At 41.4% G+C, this 18,147-nt stretch overlaps 1 protein-coding gene across 1 annotated transcript in view; it reads left to right on the forward strand.

Moving 5' to 3' along the window:
- The first annotated feature begins 10,582 nt into the window (after nt 1–10,582).
- Nucleotides 10,583–18,147, forward strand: part of LOC149298998 (rhotekin-2-like) — a 30,208-nt gene continuing 22,643 nt past the window's right edge. The window contains exons 1-3 of the mRNA XM_089486817.1: nt 10,583–10,636; nt 13,354–13,553; nt 15,617–15,675. Of these exons, the coding sequence (XP_089342943.1) occupies nt 10,583–10,636; nt 13,354–13,553; nt 15,617–15,675 (313 nt within the window). The remainder of the gene's footprint in view (nt 10,637–13,353; nt 13,554–15,616; nt 15,676–18,147) is intronic.

Raw genomic sequence — 18,147 nt, forward strand, 5'->3', positions numbered from 1 at the left:
TCCTAAAAAAATGTGAGCTGCAGTCATTTAAAAGCTAAATGTATGGTATTTATATCCGGTCCACAATATGGCGATGTTCCTTACATCATGCCATTTCATAAGTAGGATGGTCTGGGAATTAAACACCTGGGAGTGTGATTATCAAAAGAGTGACAAAGCGCTATTAAATTCAAAAAATGAAGATGTTCTGATGTAAAGGGACCGATTACTGTTGGTAACAGGTCCACTAAGTAAGAATTTATATTAAAGAACTATGTGTGTACTTTAATTTGCATTCTTCAAAAACAAATTATAGCACTTAACCTAAGCTTCAATCATTCTTGCTTAAGAAGCCAATCATAATCAGGAGAGCATTCCCACAAGGGTCTACATAGACTTTCATCTGCCATGTTCGCAGGGTCTGAATAGACCCTATATATCAGGGCTCGACAAATCCCAGGCGCCAGGTCGCCATGGCGACAGAGAATTTTGTCCTGGCGCCTAGGTGTTTGTCAGCCTGTTACAGCCACAAAAAATTGCCGAGCCTGAGGTCACTCCCACGGAGTGATCCTGTAGGCTGAAAATGCGGTTGCAGGAAAACCAGCAATCGCGTTTTCAGCTGCCAGCCTGCCACAGGCAGCTTCAGGGAAGGAGTATGGGGCACTGGTGCGGGGAACTCTGATCTCTGACAGCCGGGGAAGGTCTGCGCGATGGACGCAGACAACCCCCGCTGCCAGCCACACCTCCTTCCTGCTGCAGCGGAAGTTGTCTACGCGAATCGCGTAGACATCTACACACTGCCCCAGCTACACACCGGGGACTCAGAAGTACCGGTAAGTGGGGCGGGGGGAGGAGACAGGAGGATCCAGGTCCCCTGCAGCTGCGGGGGATCTGGATCTTAGTCGTCTCATAGTCAGACGACTAAGGTCTGATTATAAGACGACCCCAATTATAAGACGAGGGGTATTTTTCAGAGCATTTGCTCTGAAAAAAACATCGTCTTATAATAGAGCAAATACGGTATATATATATATATATAGTGGTATAGTGTGTATTTATTATTATCTTTTACTTATATAGCGCCAACAATTTATGCAGTGCTTCATACAATACATATATTTAGAGTATATGACAATATGTATAACGCAAGTGCGTGTGTGCGCATATACACCAATCAGCCATAACATTATGGCCAACTGCCTAATATTGTGTAGGTCCCCCTTTTGCCATAAAAACGCCCATGACCTGTCGAGTCGTCCCACTAGACCTCTGAAGGTGTGCTGTGGTATCTGGCACCAAGACATTAGCAGCAGATCCTTTAAGTCCTGTAAGTCGCGAAGTGGGGCTTCCATGGATGCATCCTGGTGACATGTGTCCCTCCAGGTAAGTGACGCACACACACTCAGTCATCCACGTTATGTGAAAGAAAACGTGATTTAGCAGACCAGGCCTCCTTCTTTCATTGCTCTGTGGTCCAGCTCTTAGGCTCACGTGTCCATTGTAGATGCTTTCGGCAATGGACAGGGGTTAGCATGGGCACCCTGACCAGTCTGTGGTAACGCAGCCCATACGCAACAAACTGCGATGCACTGTGTATTCTGAGACCCTATCAGAACAAGCATTAACTTTTTCAGCAATTTGAGCTAGAGTAGCTCGTCTGTTGTATTTGACTACATGGGCCAGCCTCGCCCCCATGTGCATCAATGAGCCTTGGCCGCCCATGACCCTGTTGCTGGTTCACCGCTTTTCCTTCCTTGTGATAGGTACTGACCACTGCAGAAAGGGAACACCCCACAAGAGCTGCAGTTTTGGAGATGCTCTGATGCAGTTGTCTAGCAATCACAATTTGGCCCTTATCAAAGTCGCTCAGATCCTTACGCTTGCCCATTTTTCCTGCTTCTAACACGTCAACATTGAGGACGAAATGTTCACAAGATTATCAGTGTTATTCACTTGACCTATCAGTGGTCATTCTGTTATGGCTGATCAGTGTATAGATGCAAGTGTTCGATAGTTTGTAAATGTCTATAAGTGTGTTGTTAGCGTGTACAAGCATATGATGTGTGTTACTGTATAGCATTAGTGTATATGTCAGCATATTGTGTTAGATAGTGTGCGTATTAGTGTATACTGGAGGGGGTTAGTGAGGTTAGAATATGTATGGCTGTTTCTGCATGGTGTTACCAAGAGTTAGAGGCGAGTACACAAACCGTGTGTATGTAACGGTAAGGAGGTAACTTGAGTGTAAGACATTGGGCTTGTGAGATGATGAAAAGGCGAGGCAACGGGTGGAACAGGTGGATGGACATGGGGCTGGCTGCTTTACAGGGCACGGGGGCCCTGGCATTAATTATTTACTGGGCCTCAAGATTGCTGATGGTGGCACAGCATAAGTGGATTCATCAGGATTACTGCAAACCAGTTCCAGTGCTGGCTCACTTTAAATTGCCAGAGGGATTGAAACCTCCTCTCCCAATCCCACACATGCAGAAACTGTTTCCACTGATTTCAATTGGAGTGCTTTTCTGTCAGGGATTTGCAGAAGAAAAAGCAAGAGTTGCTCTGAAGCTCCAGCATCTTCGGCAGACGTTTTTGATTAGGTTGATAATGTTTATTAAAGTACTTACTATATATTTTAATACACACTCTTCATTGGTGAGCCTGTTGAGCAATAGAGGGCCACATTAAAGGGACAGTCTAATGTCCCTGGCACCCCTGCTATAAAGGAATGCATATGCCTTTGTGAGTAACCCAAATCCTCTATGATGACATCAACATGCATTCTTAAAAAAGAAAATCATATAAAATTAAAGCTCTTACCTGACACAGAAGAGATTATCTTGTAGCAGCAGATGTATACCTCCTCTATGACTTGACTGTTCCTGTCACTGATTGGCTGCTTAAGCAGCCAATCTGTGGCAGTAAAGAACTGCCAACACGATTAATGAGAGTATGTTCCTATCACTGACAGACAGCCTATGCAGCAAATCAGTGGCAGGAGAGCGCTTCCATTTAAATCTATGGGGAGACTTTACACACTTACACTGCAAGTAGTGTTCACCAAAGCCAGTGCTGGAGGCGAGAGCTTCATGTGCAGGAAGATGCATTCGGCCAAATGCATCTCCTGCAGGGGTTTTAGGCGAGGAAGAGGCAAATGCATTTGGGGATTCTGCAGAAGCTACCCATGCATTTGCAAAATGGACCCCATGAAAATTTACCACCCACCTATCATATGCATTACAGTGCATATGATGGCTTTCAATTTGCAAAACTCAACTATCACTAGTGGACGAGAAGCTGCAAAACGATTCAAATCACATGAAACAATAAAAGATGGGAGAATGCTGTAAACACACTGCTGCTACAGCACAAAATGCTACTTTTACTCTGAAAAACAACAGACATATTGAGAAGCTGTAAACCTGGCAATGATTTACAAGGCAACGAGATGGCAACTGATGAGGAGTAAAGCAGAACCCCTGATATTTATTCAGAGCATAAATATATGATTGGAAAGACCAGGGACATATAAAATACGTATACAGGTATATGTATCCTAAACATATGCATGTATATATACACTCAAAGCAGAACGATCTTATATGCACTGTGAGTGTACAAACTGCACACACTATACAAATCCAAACACGCATTTATTTTGTTATTATGTGTGCATCACATACATACACAACTGCATGGTGAACACATTAACCACTGGGCTGCAAGGAATGCACGTCGTGCGATCAGCTGCCTCTCACATAAATCATCCATCTTTAAAAGAGAACTGTCATGGCTGTCTTTCTGCTGCAGCTTATATACGGAGGTGTTACTGTGTAAAATACATGCAGGAGACTGTGGGCATTTTAGGAATATAGCGAATGCGGAGCTCTGTATTGCACACATTGAAACGTTTATCGTTATCCCTCACCCGCAGCATCCGTAATCACAGCAGGAAACGGCACACTTACCTGACTTGTTGCTGATGCTGCTGGAAAAGCTCTTTTCAGCAGTGCCGTAAATCAGCGCCGGGCTGGCACATAGCAGAGCAGAAGGAATGTTGCTAACCGGACACCTCCAGGACAGCTACACACTTTGCAAAGTTGAAATGTAAGCTGTCCCGTAATTGGTCATTGAACTGTTTCCGCTGATTGGCCAGTTATATATCTGTATCCTTTTTGTTACTGATGGGATAATGCCATTTATTACACAGCTTTAGGCATATAATCCCTGGCATTAGCCGGATAACCAGTTGTAATAATGTGTAATATATCAGACACTGTTAAAGAGACACCTGTGCTGCTAGAGTCAGATGTCTAGACAGATGCAGCTAATTTTTTCTCTAATGTCCTTTAGGAAATCTTTTTTGAGATATTTTTATTGTGTTGATCTAACCATTTTTTTCCCAAACAACTGCAGATATGAATCTATTATTAAACCAGAGAGATCACATTTCTGCAGCTTTCAGTTCTCAAGGTCCTTGCACAACATATTCTCATACCACTCAAGCTTCCTTTTTTGAGGAGGAACATTCCCCCTATGCCATGCTACTTCCATGCAATCGGAAACCCTCATTCACAAACATCATAAACTACAGCATAACACCCATCACTCTCACACACTTACTAATATTTTTCTACCTTTCCTCTGCCACTGTCACTTTTCCTCCTCCTCTTCATTCTTCCTCTTCTTCTTCCTCCTCTGTGTACTCTCCTTCCGGTGCGCGGAAGACGGTGGGCGTGGCAAGTCCCGACGCACAGCCACAGTTGCCGCGCGCATCATTTTTGGAGACATGCCGGCACGGTGCCAAGCCCCGGTGGCAGCCGCTTAGTTTTTAACTTTGCGGCTGCCATGAATGTTTGTGTGCCGGCCGCCCGGCCAGCCGGCCCGGATTCAGGGCGGCCTGGGGGGCAATTGCCCCCCTGCCCAGCCCGCCCCTGCCATGGAATGTGTGTGGCGAGGAGCACTCTGTTTCCCAGCAGACAAACCTGAAGGCATGACTCTGATTCTGTCACTAGGCAGCCACTGTTGATAGCATTTTCAAGGTGTCTAATGAATTCACATTTATTTACCACAATGTAATCTCCTTATCTTACTATGCAAACATGCATGAATGCACTCGGAGAGGTCCTCTTACTTTTTACCTATTGTAAAACTGCCCTGTTACCGTATATGTAAAGCAGAGCACTGTGGAATATGATCGCACTATATAACCATAGCTGGGAACTTCTGGGCTACGGCTACCTGGAGCCAACCCTTGAGGAACGTGGCCAGGACTCTCCACTGGAATACCCCTTAGTGTTCCTCGTTAGGCAGGTATTCAGTTGGGTGTAAAGGTGATACATCAGTATGCTGGGATAGAATGCTATGATGCCAGATTAGCGACAACAACCTGGACATGCGCCTCATACAACTTTTGCATAGCATTTTTGGCCCTAGACCTTTTTTTAAAATCCTCAGTCCATTCCTGACTCCTATGTTTTTAGACACCCCCTCTAGCAACAAAGAATGCATACTAAAGGACTTCAACACCCCCCACCCCAGAATTCTTGAACAAAATGGTGAGTATACCCAGCATGTAATGGGTTTGCCAAATGCAGGCAAGGAGCTGGGGAGGTAGTGGCAGGTGTATACATAGCATTCTTCTGATATGATGAGGTGACACAGCTCTCGTATACATTAAAGTGCATATGATGATGGGAGTGTCAATTTAATTTCTACTTAGGGGTGGAGGTTAGAAGACAAAATCATTTTTTAAATCAAAGAATAATTTGTTAATGTGACGGGACCGACCTGTACCCCGACTGGGTACGCCCGCCGAACGTTGCTTCCTTCGCCCCATGGCCACCGGGGCACCAGAGACTAACCCCTTCACTGTCTGTGGCTAGCCGAAACTGAGCTACACAGGGTGGCTATCGTCCTGAAAAGGACAATACGCGATCATAGCAGAGAACACAGCTCTTCAGGAACCTCGGCCGTACTGTAGTATACCGAAGTATAGCAATACAGCACCCTACCGCCCTAATAAGGGCAGCACCGAGGCTTACCTCAATAACAAGACAGGACTCGTAGTGAGGTAAAACAGGAACTCCCTTTATTTGGGAACACAGGGGCATTTAAACAGTACAAGGGATTGAGTTACGTCCAATAGACACACAAGGGAATTGCGTCCAATAGACACACAAGGGAATTGCGTCCAATAGACACAAGGGAATTACATCCTGCCCTCTTTTGCATATGACTGAGCATTAGCCCTCAGCCCAGTAGGGGGTCTCTACTGTAGTCTGTGTAAGGAGGGAGGGGCAGGACATGTGGCACCTGGATAGGGTAGCAAACAAGGGGAACAAAAACACACACCATAATCACAACATATACTGGGAAATGCAGGTATCACAAACAATAATTATTACAGACGGTACTGATTAACCCGGGGCCGTCACAGTTAACATATAGAGAAATTTTTTTTTTTAATTATTTGTATTTAGTATTACATCCCGTTTGGTAGCTAAGTCCACGGAACATTTTTTTCTAAGTACAGGCATAAAGTTGATGCACTCAATAGGCTTCTTAAAAGCTTTGCTATAATTATATTGAAAGGCATTTCCATCTGCAACAGTATTGAGATATAATGATTAAAGAGGGAGGAAAATGAGGAACAATGGGCTCAATCAAAAAATAAATATTAAAAGGCCGGAACTAATAATGGCTTAGAAAATGATATTTAGACTTTATCTTTACCATTCAATTAGTTTAAGAAGCATGTTCATTGTGTTCATTGCTGCATATCTTATTTGTATCTAAACACTTGTAAGAGATAGGCAAATATTTTGTTATGAATAGATTTTTTGTTCTGTTTTGCAGAAAGTGCATTGTAAATCATATAAAGACTTATGAAAATATAACATCCTGTAAAAACAACAAGAATACTTCCTGTTGACATATTATAGATATGAATAGAAATCACGAAACCCAGCGTGCAATATACACTATATGGACAAAAGTATTGGGACACCAGACCATTACACCGACAAGTACTTTTGCATTCTAAATGCATAGGCATTAATAAGTAGTTGGTCCCCCCCTTTGCAGCTATAACAGCTTCCACTATTATGGGCAGGATTTCCACAAGATTTTGGAGTGTTTTGGTGGGAATATTTGCCCATTTATCCAGTAAAGTCTTTGTGAGGTCAGGCACTTGTTGGATGGCAACTACTGGCTTGCAATATCCGTTCCAGTTAACCCCAAAGTTGTTCCATGGTTTTGAGGTCAGGGCTCTGTGCATGCCAGTCAAGTTCTTCCACATCTGACCATGTCTTTATGGACCTTGCTTTGTGCACTGGGTCACTGGAATAGAAAAGCGCCTTCCTCAAACTGTTTCCACAAAGTTGGAACCATAGCATTGCCCAAAATGTCTTGCTAAGCTAAAGTAGCAAATACTCCAGTGTGACAACCAGCTACAGGATAATCTTTCAAATTTTTAATTGGTCCTCCAATAAAAAACTACTACTTATTTGGGTCAACTTGAGCCATGCTAGGATTTAATGTCAAATTTCTTAAAGGGGTGCAAATGGATATCTTGCAAATTACACTAGTTTGGGTGCTGAAATGTAGACCATAGTTTCTGTGACAGAGACCTGCACTCAGGATGAGTAGCTCCGCAATGTAGGTCTTCCTTGCAGAAAATTCTATAGGCAGCCTGGTAATTATAGCTCTTATTCACCCAGTCACATGCCAAGACACAGTGTAGGGTGAGAAAACAGACTCTTGTTTATTGAAATTGTACACATTGAACCAGGTTAAATACATTATCTTTCATTCTACCTGTCCTGCCCAGGGTAAACATCCCAGCTGTCTGCCTGGTGTGAAACGTCCAGATGTACAGAAACAGGGTTCCCTCTAATGCTGTGACCCCCAAACCGTGTGTATCTCTGAAAGCCTCTCATAATTGCCTCCCTCATCCTGAAATATTATGCCGATTGGAGGCTTTATGAGGATGTGACAGCTGCTCAAAGTTTTACTGGACCGCAGCGGATTTGTGGTCCGCGCTAGAGTTCCAGGGGAATCCTGGTTGCAGTATCTAGTGATTTTCGTTGACGCAAGCACATAAGGATGTGTTTTGTAACAATGACTGTGCCCCATAATGGTACAATGAAAGCTGGCTCATTTTTTTTTTCAATGCAAGAAAGAAAAAAAGTATTTGTCATTTTGTTGCCCTTTTCTTGTGTTTGTTACCAGGCTAAAATATGCCTGAAGAACAGACCTAGTCTCAAACACACAATAAATGGCTGCTTGAATCCCACACTTAGGTATATTGTGAAAAGTGCTACTATAACACTTACCTTCAGGTACACTTAGCTTCAATGAACGAACACAAAAAGTAGAAGTTGATGCATGATGCGTTTTAGAATTGAACTGAGTTAAATTGTATAAAAGATGATATCGTAGGGATGCACCAAAATGAAAATTCTGGACCAAAACCGAAAATTCAGGATTCACTTGGCCGAAACCGAACCGAAACTGAAAATGACCCCCCCTTAACAAAATATAAAAAAAAAATAACCACACTTTTATTAAAACACACCAAAATGGGACAAAAAATGCAATAACAATATTAATATATATATATATATATATATATATATATATGATTGTTAACCGCAATCACACTGCTATCATGCCCAGGCAACCACTACATGCTAGAACCTGGGCATGATAGGAGTGTGATTTTAATAACAATATTACCTATATGATTGTTAGCAGCAATCGCACTCCTATCATGCAAAGTCAGCCAGTACAAGATGACCCCCCAAATCTGAATATTAATTTAGGAAAAAAAGAAAAAGCCTGAATATAAGACGACCCTATAGGAAAAAAGTTTTACCAGTAAATGTTAATTCATGTAAACTATTTTTTTTAATACAAGCTATGATTGAGAAAAATATTTTGGTTTTATTTCCTTCTATTTTCCAACCTGCCCTCCCAGTTATGCACATCTGCCCCCAGAAATGCCTTATATGCCACTGTTCCCCATGATATGCCTTTTAACCCTATATCCCACCGTGCCCCATGATATGCCTTTTGACCCCCTATGTGCCACTCTGCCTCCAGAAATGCCTTATACCCCTATATGCCACTCTGGCATTAAGGGGGTTAAAAGGCATATTATGGGGCAGAGTGGCATATAGGGAGGTTTAAGGCATTTCAGGAGGCAGAGTGGCATATAGAGCGTTAAAAAGGCATTTCTGGAGGCAGAGTGGCATTAAGGGGGTTAAAATGCATTTCATAGAACACTCTGCCTCCAAAAATGCCTTATGCCCCCCCTTTTAACACTCCCCTGCTCCCCCCCCCCCAAACTTACCGGTGCTTCTGACTCCCCTGTCAGACCTTCCCCGACTGTCAGAGAGAATTCCCCGCACCAGTGCAGGGAACTCTGATCTCTGACAGCCGGGGAAGGTCTGCGCGATGGACGCAGACAACCCTCTCTGCTAGCCACACCTCCTTCCGGCTGCAGCGTAAGTTGTCTACGCGAATCGCGTAGACATCTACACACTGCCCCGGCTGCACACCGGGGACTCAGAAGCACCGGTAAGTGGGGCGGGGGAGACAGGAGGATCCAGGTCCCCGGCAGCTGCGGGATATCTGGATCTTAGTCGTCTCATAGTCAGACCTATTTGAGGTGTGATTATAAGACGACCCCGATTATAAGACGAGGGGTATTTTTCAGAGCATTTGCTCTGAAAAAAACCTCGTCTTATAATCGAGCAAATACGGTACTTTGTTTTTTGTAAATTATATGATACAATCAAAATAAAGGTATCTAAAGAAAGCCCTTCTTGTCCTGAAAAAAAAGTCTGCCTGTTTCTACTTGCTGTAACTCTATGTAGCATTGCAGGCTTATCCCCACTATTTAAAAATACCAGATTTGATCAGAATATTATTCTTCATAAAATATTACTGCTTAAGTAAGTTTTGAACAGATTTACTTATTATTACCTATCATATCATTCAATTCATAGAAATGTCATTACTCTGCTTTAAATACAATGGATTGGTCTCAATAGTATTTAATAAGGTCCATAAATTACTTGTGTACTTCCTTAAAGTGTCTTTAATTTTAAATACTCTCCATAAACGAAAGCCGATCCATCACTTTCCTCCTCGAGAATACAAAAGCCACTGAGCAGGTTGCACTATTGTCCAGCCGCACCTGCTCAAGGGAGCTCTATTTGTCGCAGTCACAAGTGGAGGGAGAGTTATTGTACCTTTCTGTATGATACGTTACAGTGCTTTTCAGTCGTGCCATATACGTATATATTATTAGCGCCGTATACTCATTTTATACCATCAGCGGCCAATCCGTTCGGTGGTCTATACATTGTTTTAAACCTAGCGCTTTAAGTGCCCTGTTTAACCCCCCCCTTACAATGGTACGACCCACCCTTCACGGGTCGGTGATTGGCTGTCTCCCAGGAACTGTAGAAAGATTACAGATAGAACGTTGCAAAACACAATGGAGGAATCGGGACACGATCCACGGCGCGAAATTCAAATGTTTCGAAGGAGCGATAGGAATCGAGCGACGGTATCTGCCTGCTCGGCACTCGGAATGGAGATAAAGCGCAAGAAAATCCGGGAGAGCGCTCTCTTTCCGCAGCAGGATGTGAGTTGTGCGGGCAGGCTGGGAATCTTTGTTATCAGTGCCTGGCAGGCAGAATCTCTGTCCTTCTCTCTTCCCCTCTGTTCTGAGATCTCAGAATGTTTAGCGAATTTAAAGTCTCAGCAGAAAGCGTGCAAATCAAATGCTCTTTCTTTTAAAAGCCTTCCTAAAAGGTCTATGTAAAGCCCGATTACTAGCAATGCCTCTGGCCACGCCCCCTACAACAGAGTACCTTGAACCTTAGAAAAGATCAATTGCCTGAAAAAATTGATATGTAAATATTTATTATTAAAAGGACACGGCAGCCACCAAATGATGGTAATCTATACATATTGGCAACAGTACAACCTAGTAGGTTTCTACACTGCATTAGAAAGTGTCTGAAGTCTACTTGTCCTGTGATTGGTAAGCAGTAAGCCACGGTTTGGGTTTTACTAACTATAATCCACGCTAGGCAGCTACAGTCATTTTTAATGAACAATGCAAAATGTTGGCTCTCCCGAAGCGCCACCTCCTACTGCTGATGGTATCAGTAGGGGTAAACCTAGTAGTCCATGCTCATGCCCCATCTTATTCTTCCTTGGCCACAGCTGATGTAATCGTGTAATATGTTAACAATTAATTAGGCTTGAAGCCAAGGTCCTCGTCATTGTCAAACGCAAACAATTAAAAACAGCAGCGATCAATAACTTCTACCACTTACCATACTCTGCACATGTTCACCACCATTACTTTTTTTTATACAAAAACCCCTAAACTGACATTTATTCAAAACTATAAAGTATCAACGCGTAATATTCACTATTTTTCCCTGATTGTATAATTTTAGATTTTAGTGAGTGATTGCGTATTACATACACTTACAGTATAACATATGTTTTCTTCCAACCTTGGTCTTAAATGAAGGGTGCATATTACAGGCAACACAATAAAAACGCTTGTCACTGTGGGCATGACCAAAAAGACTGTTAATTCGATATGTGTGATTCTTCCAGTGCACACAATTCTAAATAGAAACATGCAGATAATGTTACTTTTTGATTTGTAACCCATTCTTCCCAAGTTGCTACTTTGTGTATTCATGTGCTATTCAAGGCAACATGGAATCTATTTTCTATTTTCTTACTCTAACCAACAAATTATACAGTCCCTGCTTAAGGCTGTTGGTTATATTTGCTTGGGAACGTCTAGCTGGTTGATTTAACCTTGCCATATCACGCTTCCTCAAATCATGGGTTCTGTAAATGAATCCAGTCAATTTTCAGTGACCGGCCATGGCTTTTGAGCTCCATTATGGAGACTCATTTCTGGAATGGTCTCCAGGTACCTGATGTAGGGCAGGCAGGCTAAGATGTTGAAAGATTGGCAAAATGGATTGGTTTAGTTGCTTGTTCCTGGTCCTCGATGCAAAAGCCAGTACAGGTGCCAGCTACAGTATATCTAAAAGGCACGTTTATCCCCTCTGTACGCATGGGCAGAAACCACTTATGTTAATGTAAATAGGAGCAAATAACTGCCACTGATTGGCTGCTTCAAACCGCCAATCAGTGGCAGGAATTGCAGGATCACAGAGAATGGGTAGCTGTAGAGCTTCTACCTCGGGTAACTGCTTTTTTTTTTTTTAAAGAGTGCAAATTAAGTGCTTTCTTCTTTAATGGGGGTGTCAGAGACATTTTTACTCTGATTATCAATGATGGACAAATTAAATTGATAATCAGAGTAAAAATGTCTCTGACACCCCCATTAAAGTATGATACCTTGACTCACGATGAGGACGGTGGTCATAAGTGGGCTCTGTAAATGTTTGCAGGCGTTGTGCATGTACACTCGGTATTACTCCATGTAGGACTTTTCAATTTCTATCCAACAGCTGTTCGTTTTCAGAACATGAAGACGTTTTCCACTGACCTTAACTTTTTGAGTGCCGGCTACATAGAGTGAACCAGTGGTGGGGAAAAACAATATTGTATATCTGGGATTGTTTTTTTCTGCTATTTTCACCATTATATCATGTGATGGGGTGTACTGGATGCCTTAAACTAGGTATCTATGAAAAGCTTAACTTATTTTTTTTAATAGGTTTCCCTAGGGAACGTGTAAGTTGTTTATAAGGTTGCCACCTAAACCGAACTATACTAAAAATGCAAAAAATTGGCCCAACGCCCAGCACACAAAGGGATAACCAAAATGTAAGGCACCAAGCCAGGTTTTTGACCCCAATTTGACAATTCCTAAGCATATCATTCTTAGATTAAATGGACACTCTAGTGGTCCAATTAAATGTTCATGTGCCCCAGTCTATTCCAGCGATGGCTTAGAGAGAGAGTTCCAGGGTTGACGAGACCTGCCCGGGGGAAAGATTTGTCCTGACTCCCAGCTTCTGTGGTTTGTTTGCAATTTTAATTGTTTTTGAGGAATTTAACCCCTTAATGACAAAGCCTGTACATGTACGGGCTCAAAATGCATTGTTTTCAATGGGTTTAGGGACCGCCCATTGTCCTTAAGGGGTTAATTTAAATTTAGAAGTTCATCCTAAAAAAGCTGGTGGCAGCCTGTGGCAGAGGCAGCATTATCTTATATTTCTTGTACTGAAGTTTTCTCCTTTCTCCTAACCTTAAACACACCCTTATTACGGTTAAAGTAGATAATACACTGTATTAATGTATGCACCTTGTGGCATACACCATATGACTAATTCATCCTTTGTTCCTTCCATTTAGGACAACTCGGTTCAAGAAAAACTTGATTTTGAAATTCGGATGCGAGACGGAATATGTAAACTGCTTTCCGTGAGCAGTCAGAAGGACCAAGTACTGAATGCTGTAAAGAACTTAATGGTTTGTAATACCCGTATCAAAGGCTATATGTTGCAGCTCAACTCGCCGGCAGAAGAAGAGAATATTGAGAATAATGGGAGAAGGTGAGTCTGACCAAAAAGTAGTTTTGCAACTGTTCAATAGCATACATTACTACAGATCCTCCAGAATCCCAAAAGCTGCTGTACCTCTTTCATGGGGGTCGGTGGGGGTGGTTAGGTTGGCCTTGTTTTTGTGATTTTGTGCAAATTTACCAGAATTCTGTACATTTGCAATTTGTACAAATCTGAATGTGTATCCATATGTGTATTTTATTGATCCAGGGGCGTATAGGATATTCTATGATCCTCAGTCCTTAACAGAGTGTTAGCACCAGGCCTAGGCCATAAATTGAATGAGTAGATAGCCACCAAAGCTGGTGCCATAAAAAGTACTGCTCTGAGGTGGGCTATCCAGGGGACAGCAACATAATATCAAATATGTAGAATGTGTCTATGTATTGTTAGAAGGTTCAATACGAATGTATATTTAGAACATGTAAATATATTTAACATGAATATTTATTTAGAATACCCAGGGTTTTATCCTTTCTGATTGATACTAAACATGCCCAAAGAGATGTGTTCCTGTTACGAGAATGGCTACTTTGCAAGCGGTTAAACCCAGCATATTTGATGTCCAGATTTTTATGGCGAAATTATGGAGGTGGCCGTAAAGCGCATGTCTGGGGATGCCTTGTGGCAAGCCTGATTGAGTGTTCCATTAATCAGGCCAAATCCTACATGGCATTTCCAAGTGATACAAGTGTGAATGTTTGGTGCCATCTGCTGGCCACGTTATTTAACTACACTGCTCACTGTATTTCTGCAAAATTGTTCTTTAAGTGGTAATAGAAAGTGATGATCCATGTTGAAAGTATTATAAAACTTTTTTTAATTTTTTTTTTTACAAATTAGCATGTGTAAAGAGCCTATTTTTCATCCTCACATAATGCCAAGCATACTAGATGGAAAATGAAAAGCGCATTTGACATTGAACATGTTTGTGTATTTTTATTAATTGATTGAACATCACTAGCACTTTGCAGATAAGGTATTGATTTCTGCATCCTTGTTCTACCCTTTTCAAGGACACTTTCTCAAAACTAAGTGTAGCTTTTATATTCTTTTACTATTATATTGGTATGATAGAAGACCGTGAAGAATAATTGACTGCAGATTTAAAGTAATGCCGTGAAATAAAGACCTTCTATTTTCATATGTATATATAGTGTCTGTATTTCTGTGGTGGTTCATGGTACCGCCTTGCTTTGGACGTTCTTTAGACCTCAAAATGCTCTGAATAATATCGTCTTATAATCAGACCTTAAATAGAGGGCTGCTATAAGTCTAAGATCCAGATCCCCTACGGCGCTGCAGGGGACCTGGATCCTCCTCTATCGCAGCCGGTGAAACTATGATTGAATTTCTGCGCAAAGTGCATAGACGGTCTCTGCTGCTACCTGGCACTTCCGCTGGAGCTTCTATGACGGAGCGCCGGCGTGACATGACCCTCCGGTGCTCAGTCATAGAAGCCCTGGCGGAAGTGCTGGGTAGCAGCAGAGGTTGTCTATGCACGTTGTGCAGAATTTCAATCATAGTTTTATTAAATATGAAAAAATACTTTACATGTGAACTAATATTTACTAGTAAAACTTTTTTTTTCCTGTAGGGTAGTCACATATTCAGGCTTTTTCTTTTTTCCCTAAATATTCAAATTTTGGGGGTCGTCTTATAATCGAGCAAATACGGTATTAGTAAACACTAGAGGAAAAGTTTAAATTTAAATGAACAAGTCAGTATCCATTCATTTTTTTAACCAAGGAACGGGACAAAATGCAGTGATCTAATTTGTGTCCATTGTAAGGCTTGTGTGTTGCTCATCTTGGGAAACCCTGGAGCTGGACTTTCCCAAGTAGATTCCATACTGAATAAACTAGAACGCTACTATAGGCAACTGAATGAGTGGTGACTTCACTGTGCTTTCTGAGCATTCCACCTGGGAATTTCTTTTGGTAAAGCTCAGAAATTAGTGAATATAAGCTTTGGCCTGAGGTGGTAAAATATTTGCTTACAATAAAGTTTGTGTTAGTCATTCCTTTTTTATATAAATATATTCTTTTTTCCAGATCTTCTGATGCGGGAGTGAAAGAACGTGCAGCTTGCACTGGAAAAGTTGTTATATCAGGTACTAAACTGTCTCATAAGCATTACTGCTGTTTTTAAAGTATAATATTGTATGTAATCTTGAAATGTTTTTATTTTAAATGTGCCATCGAGTAGAACTAATCTGTTAATGGCTTTTCTAAATACATTTCTAATGTCATTTTCCATTTCAAAGAAACTTTTTATACCTGAATGATTTGCAAAAATGTATTTTATGCACGTTTATAAGTTATAAAACTTATATTCTACAAGTTAAATCATGTTTGGGGAAAAAAGCTGTGGGTTACTTCTGATTTTATCCTGTTATTCCAAGTGGTCATAGTCTAAAAATATACAAAAACCTGCTGAATTAAAAAGCAAATAAAACTAGAGGGTTGGATGTAATGTAAGGAAGCTAGCCTGGGATAGGTTATAAGACAAAACAACGGATTGAATAAGGTTTGAGTCGTTACAGTGGGAATAATGGTTAGGATAGATCGGCCATGTTTCTGATCACAGAAATGTTCATGTTTCTGATTCCCCAATCAACACTGGTAGTATTTTTGTTGTGCCACTATATGGCACAGTATGCTATGTAGGCACAGTTAAAAGACCAGGCTTTATAATTATTACTGCTCTTGGTAAAAAATCTAGGCTTTATGGGTCAGCAAGGTTCTCAACGACTTGTCTTATCATAAATTGTTGGATATTCTACATAGTTTAATAATACAAACACGCGTTCGGATGACAAGCTGTACAGTTTCAATAAGTTCATTTATTTATTCTAAGTGCTCTGACAGCAACAGTTCCCCAAGTAACCGCCAAGTTCACATAATCGTAGTTTTTTTTTTTTGTTTTTTTTTAATCTGGCGGGCGGAATTAACTCGAAGAACCGCTAGTTTTGTTTCTAGGTAGCTCGGCATACCAGGTGATAAGGTAAACACACTTTCAATTACCCTGATAAGTTTTCTTTATAGGGTCAGTTAAGTTTTATTATCTTATTTGGTAGTTCCATCTAAAACAGGGTATATTTTTGGCACTTTATTAGGCTTGACAAATGATATTTAATTGCAATAAATTTTAAGATTAATTTTACCTAGTGTGTACCTGGCTCTCTGGGGATGGGTTACATCCTTAATATTGCCTTTTGTTCACCTCCTTAATTTCAAGTATCATTAATTTGACGTATGAAGCTTCTATATGGAAATGATAATAACGTTCTAACTTCACAGATTTATTATTTTCTTTGTCATGTGGTTGATACCTAATAATACGTTCAAATTTCATATGGCTAGGGGAAATATATATATATATATATTATAGAGAGAGAGAGAGACCTTAAGAGTAAATCTCCAGAATTCAATGGACACGGACTATGTTTATTTTTAATATTCATTTAGATTTTAATATAGGGGATTTTCTGATTGTAGACACTATAAAATGGTTAATTGGACTCTCTGTTTTTGTGGATCTCTTTCTATCGCGCTCTCTCTCGCTCTCTCTGCCACATACCCCCAGATATGCCACTGTGCCCCCCCTGATACGCCTTATAATCCCCTATATGCCACTGTGCCCTACCCCCCCGACTTACCCCTGTGCTCCAGACTCCTTGGTGTCTAGTAGGGGCAGCTGGTGAGTGTCTGCGCGTAGACAAACCTCTACTGCTGCCGGCACTTTTGTTGGAGCTTCCATGACTGAGCACCGGAAGGCCATGTGACGCCAGTGCTCCATCATAGACGCCCCAGTGGAAGTGCTGGCAGTAGCGAAGGTTGTCTGCGTGCATCGCACAGACGCCCACCGGCTGCCAGAGAGGAAGATCCAGGTCCCCTGCAGAGCTGCGGCATATCCTCCTCTCTGGATGCCGGCGAACGTTGCGCAATGTACGCAGATAACCTCTGCCACTGCTGGTCGATGCTTCCGCCGGGGCTTCTATGGTGGAGCACCGGAAGGTCATGTCTCGCTGGTGCTCCATCATAGAAGCCCCAGCGGAAGTGTAGGACAGTAGCGGAGGATGTCTACGTGCATCTCACAGATTCCAGCCAGCTGTCAGAGAGGAGGATCCGGGTCCCCTGCAGCGCTGTGGGGGAATCTGGATTTTAGTGTTATAATCTGACCTCTATTTGAGATTGGATTAAAAAAATGAGGGGTATTTTTCAGAGGAAATGCTCTGAAAAATACCCCTCATCTTATATTCAATAAAATCGATTTTATTAATTAGTTATTGCAGATATGTATGTGTGTGTGTGTGTGTGTGTGTGTGTATGTATATATATATATATATATATATATATATATATATTATATAAAAAAAAATTTAACAGACTTTCCCTTTAAAATATAGGAGTATACACTGTAAAAGAGCATATTGGGAATTCTAAATTAAACCAAGAAATTCATTTTCTTAAAATAACGTTCACGTGGCACCTCTTTCTGTGTGTGTAGGATTTAAAAATAATTAATATCCTTACTGCTACTTGGTAAGCCATCATCAGATGTTTAGTTTAGTCAGCTCTCC

Source organism: Sceloporus occidentalis, unplaced genomic scaffold (genome assembly GCF_023333645.1).
Source record: "Sceloporus occidentalis isolate IW3139 unplaced genomic scaffold, rSceOcc1.0.p SCAF_30, whole genome shotgun sequence".
NCBI classification, from domain to species: domain Eukaryota; kingdom Metazoa; phylum Chordata; class Lepidosauria; order Squamata; family Phrynosomatidae; genus Sceloporus; species Sceloporus occidentalis.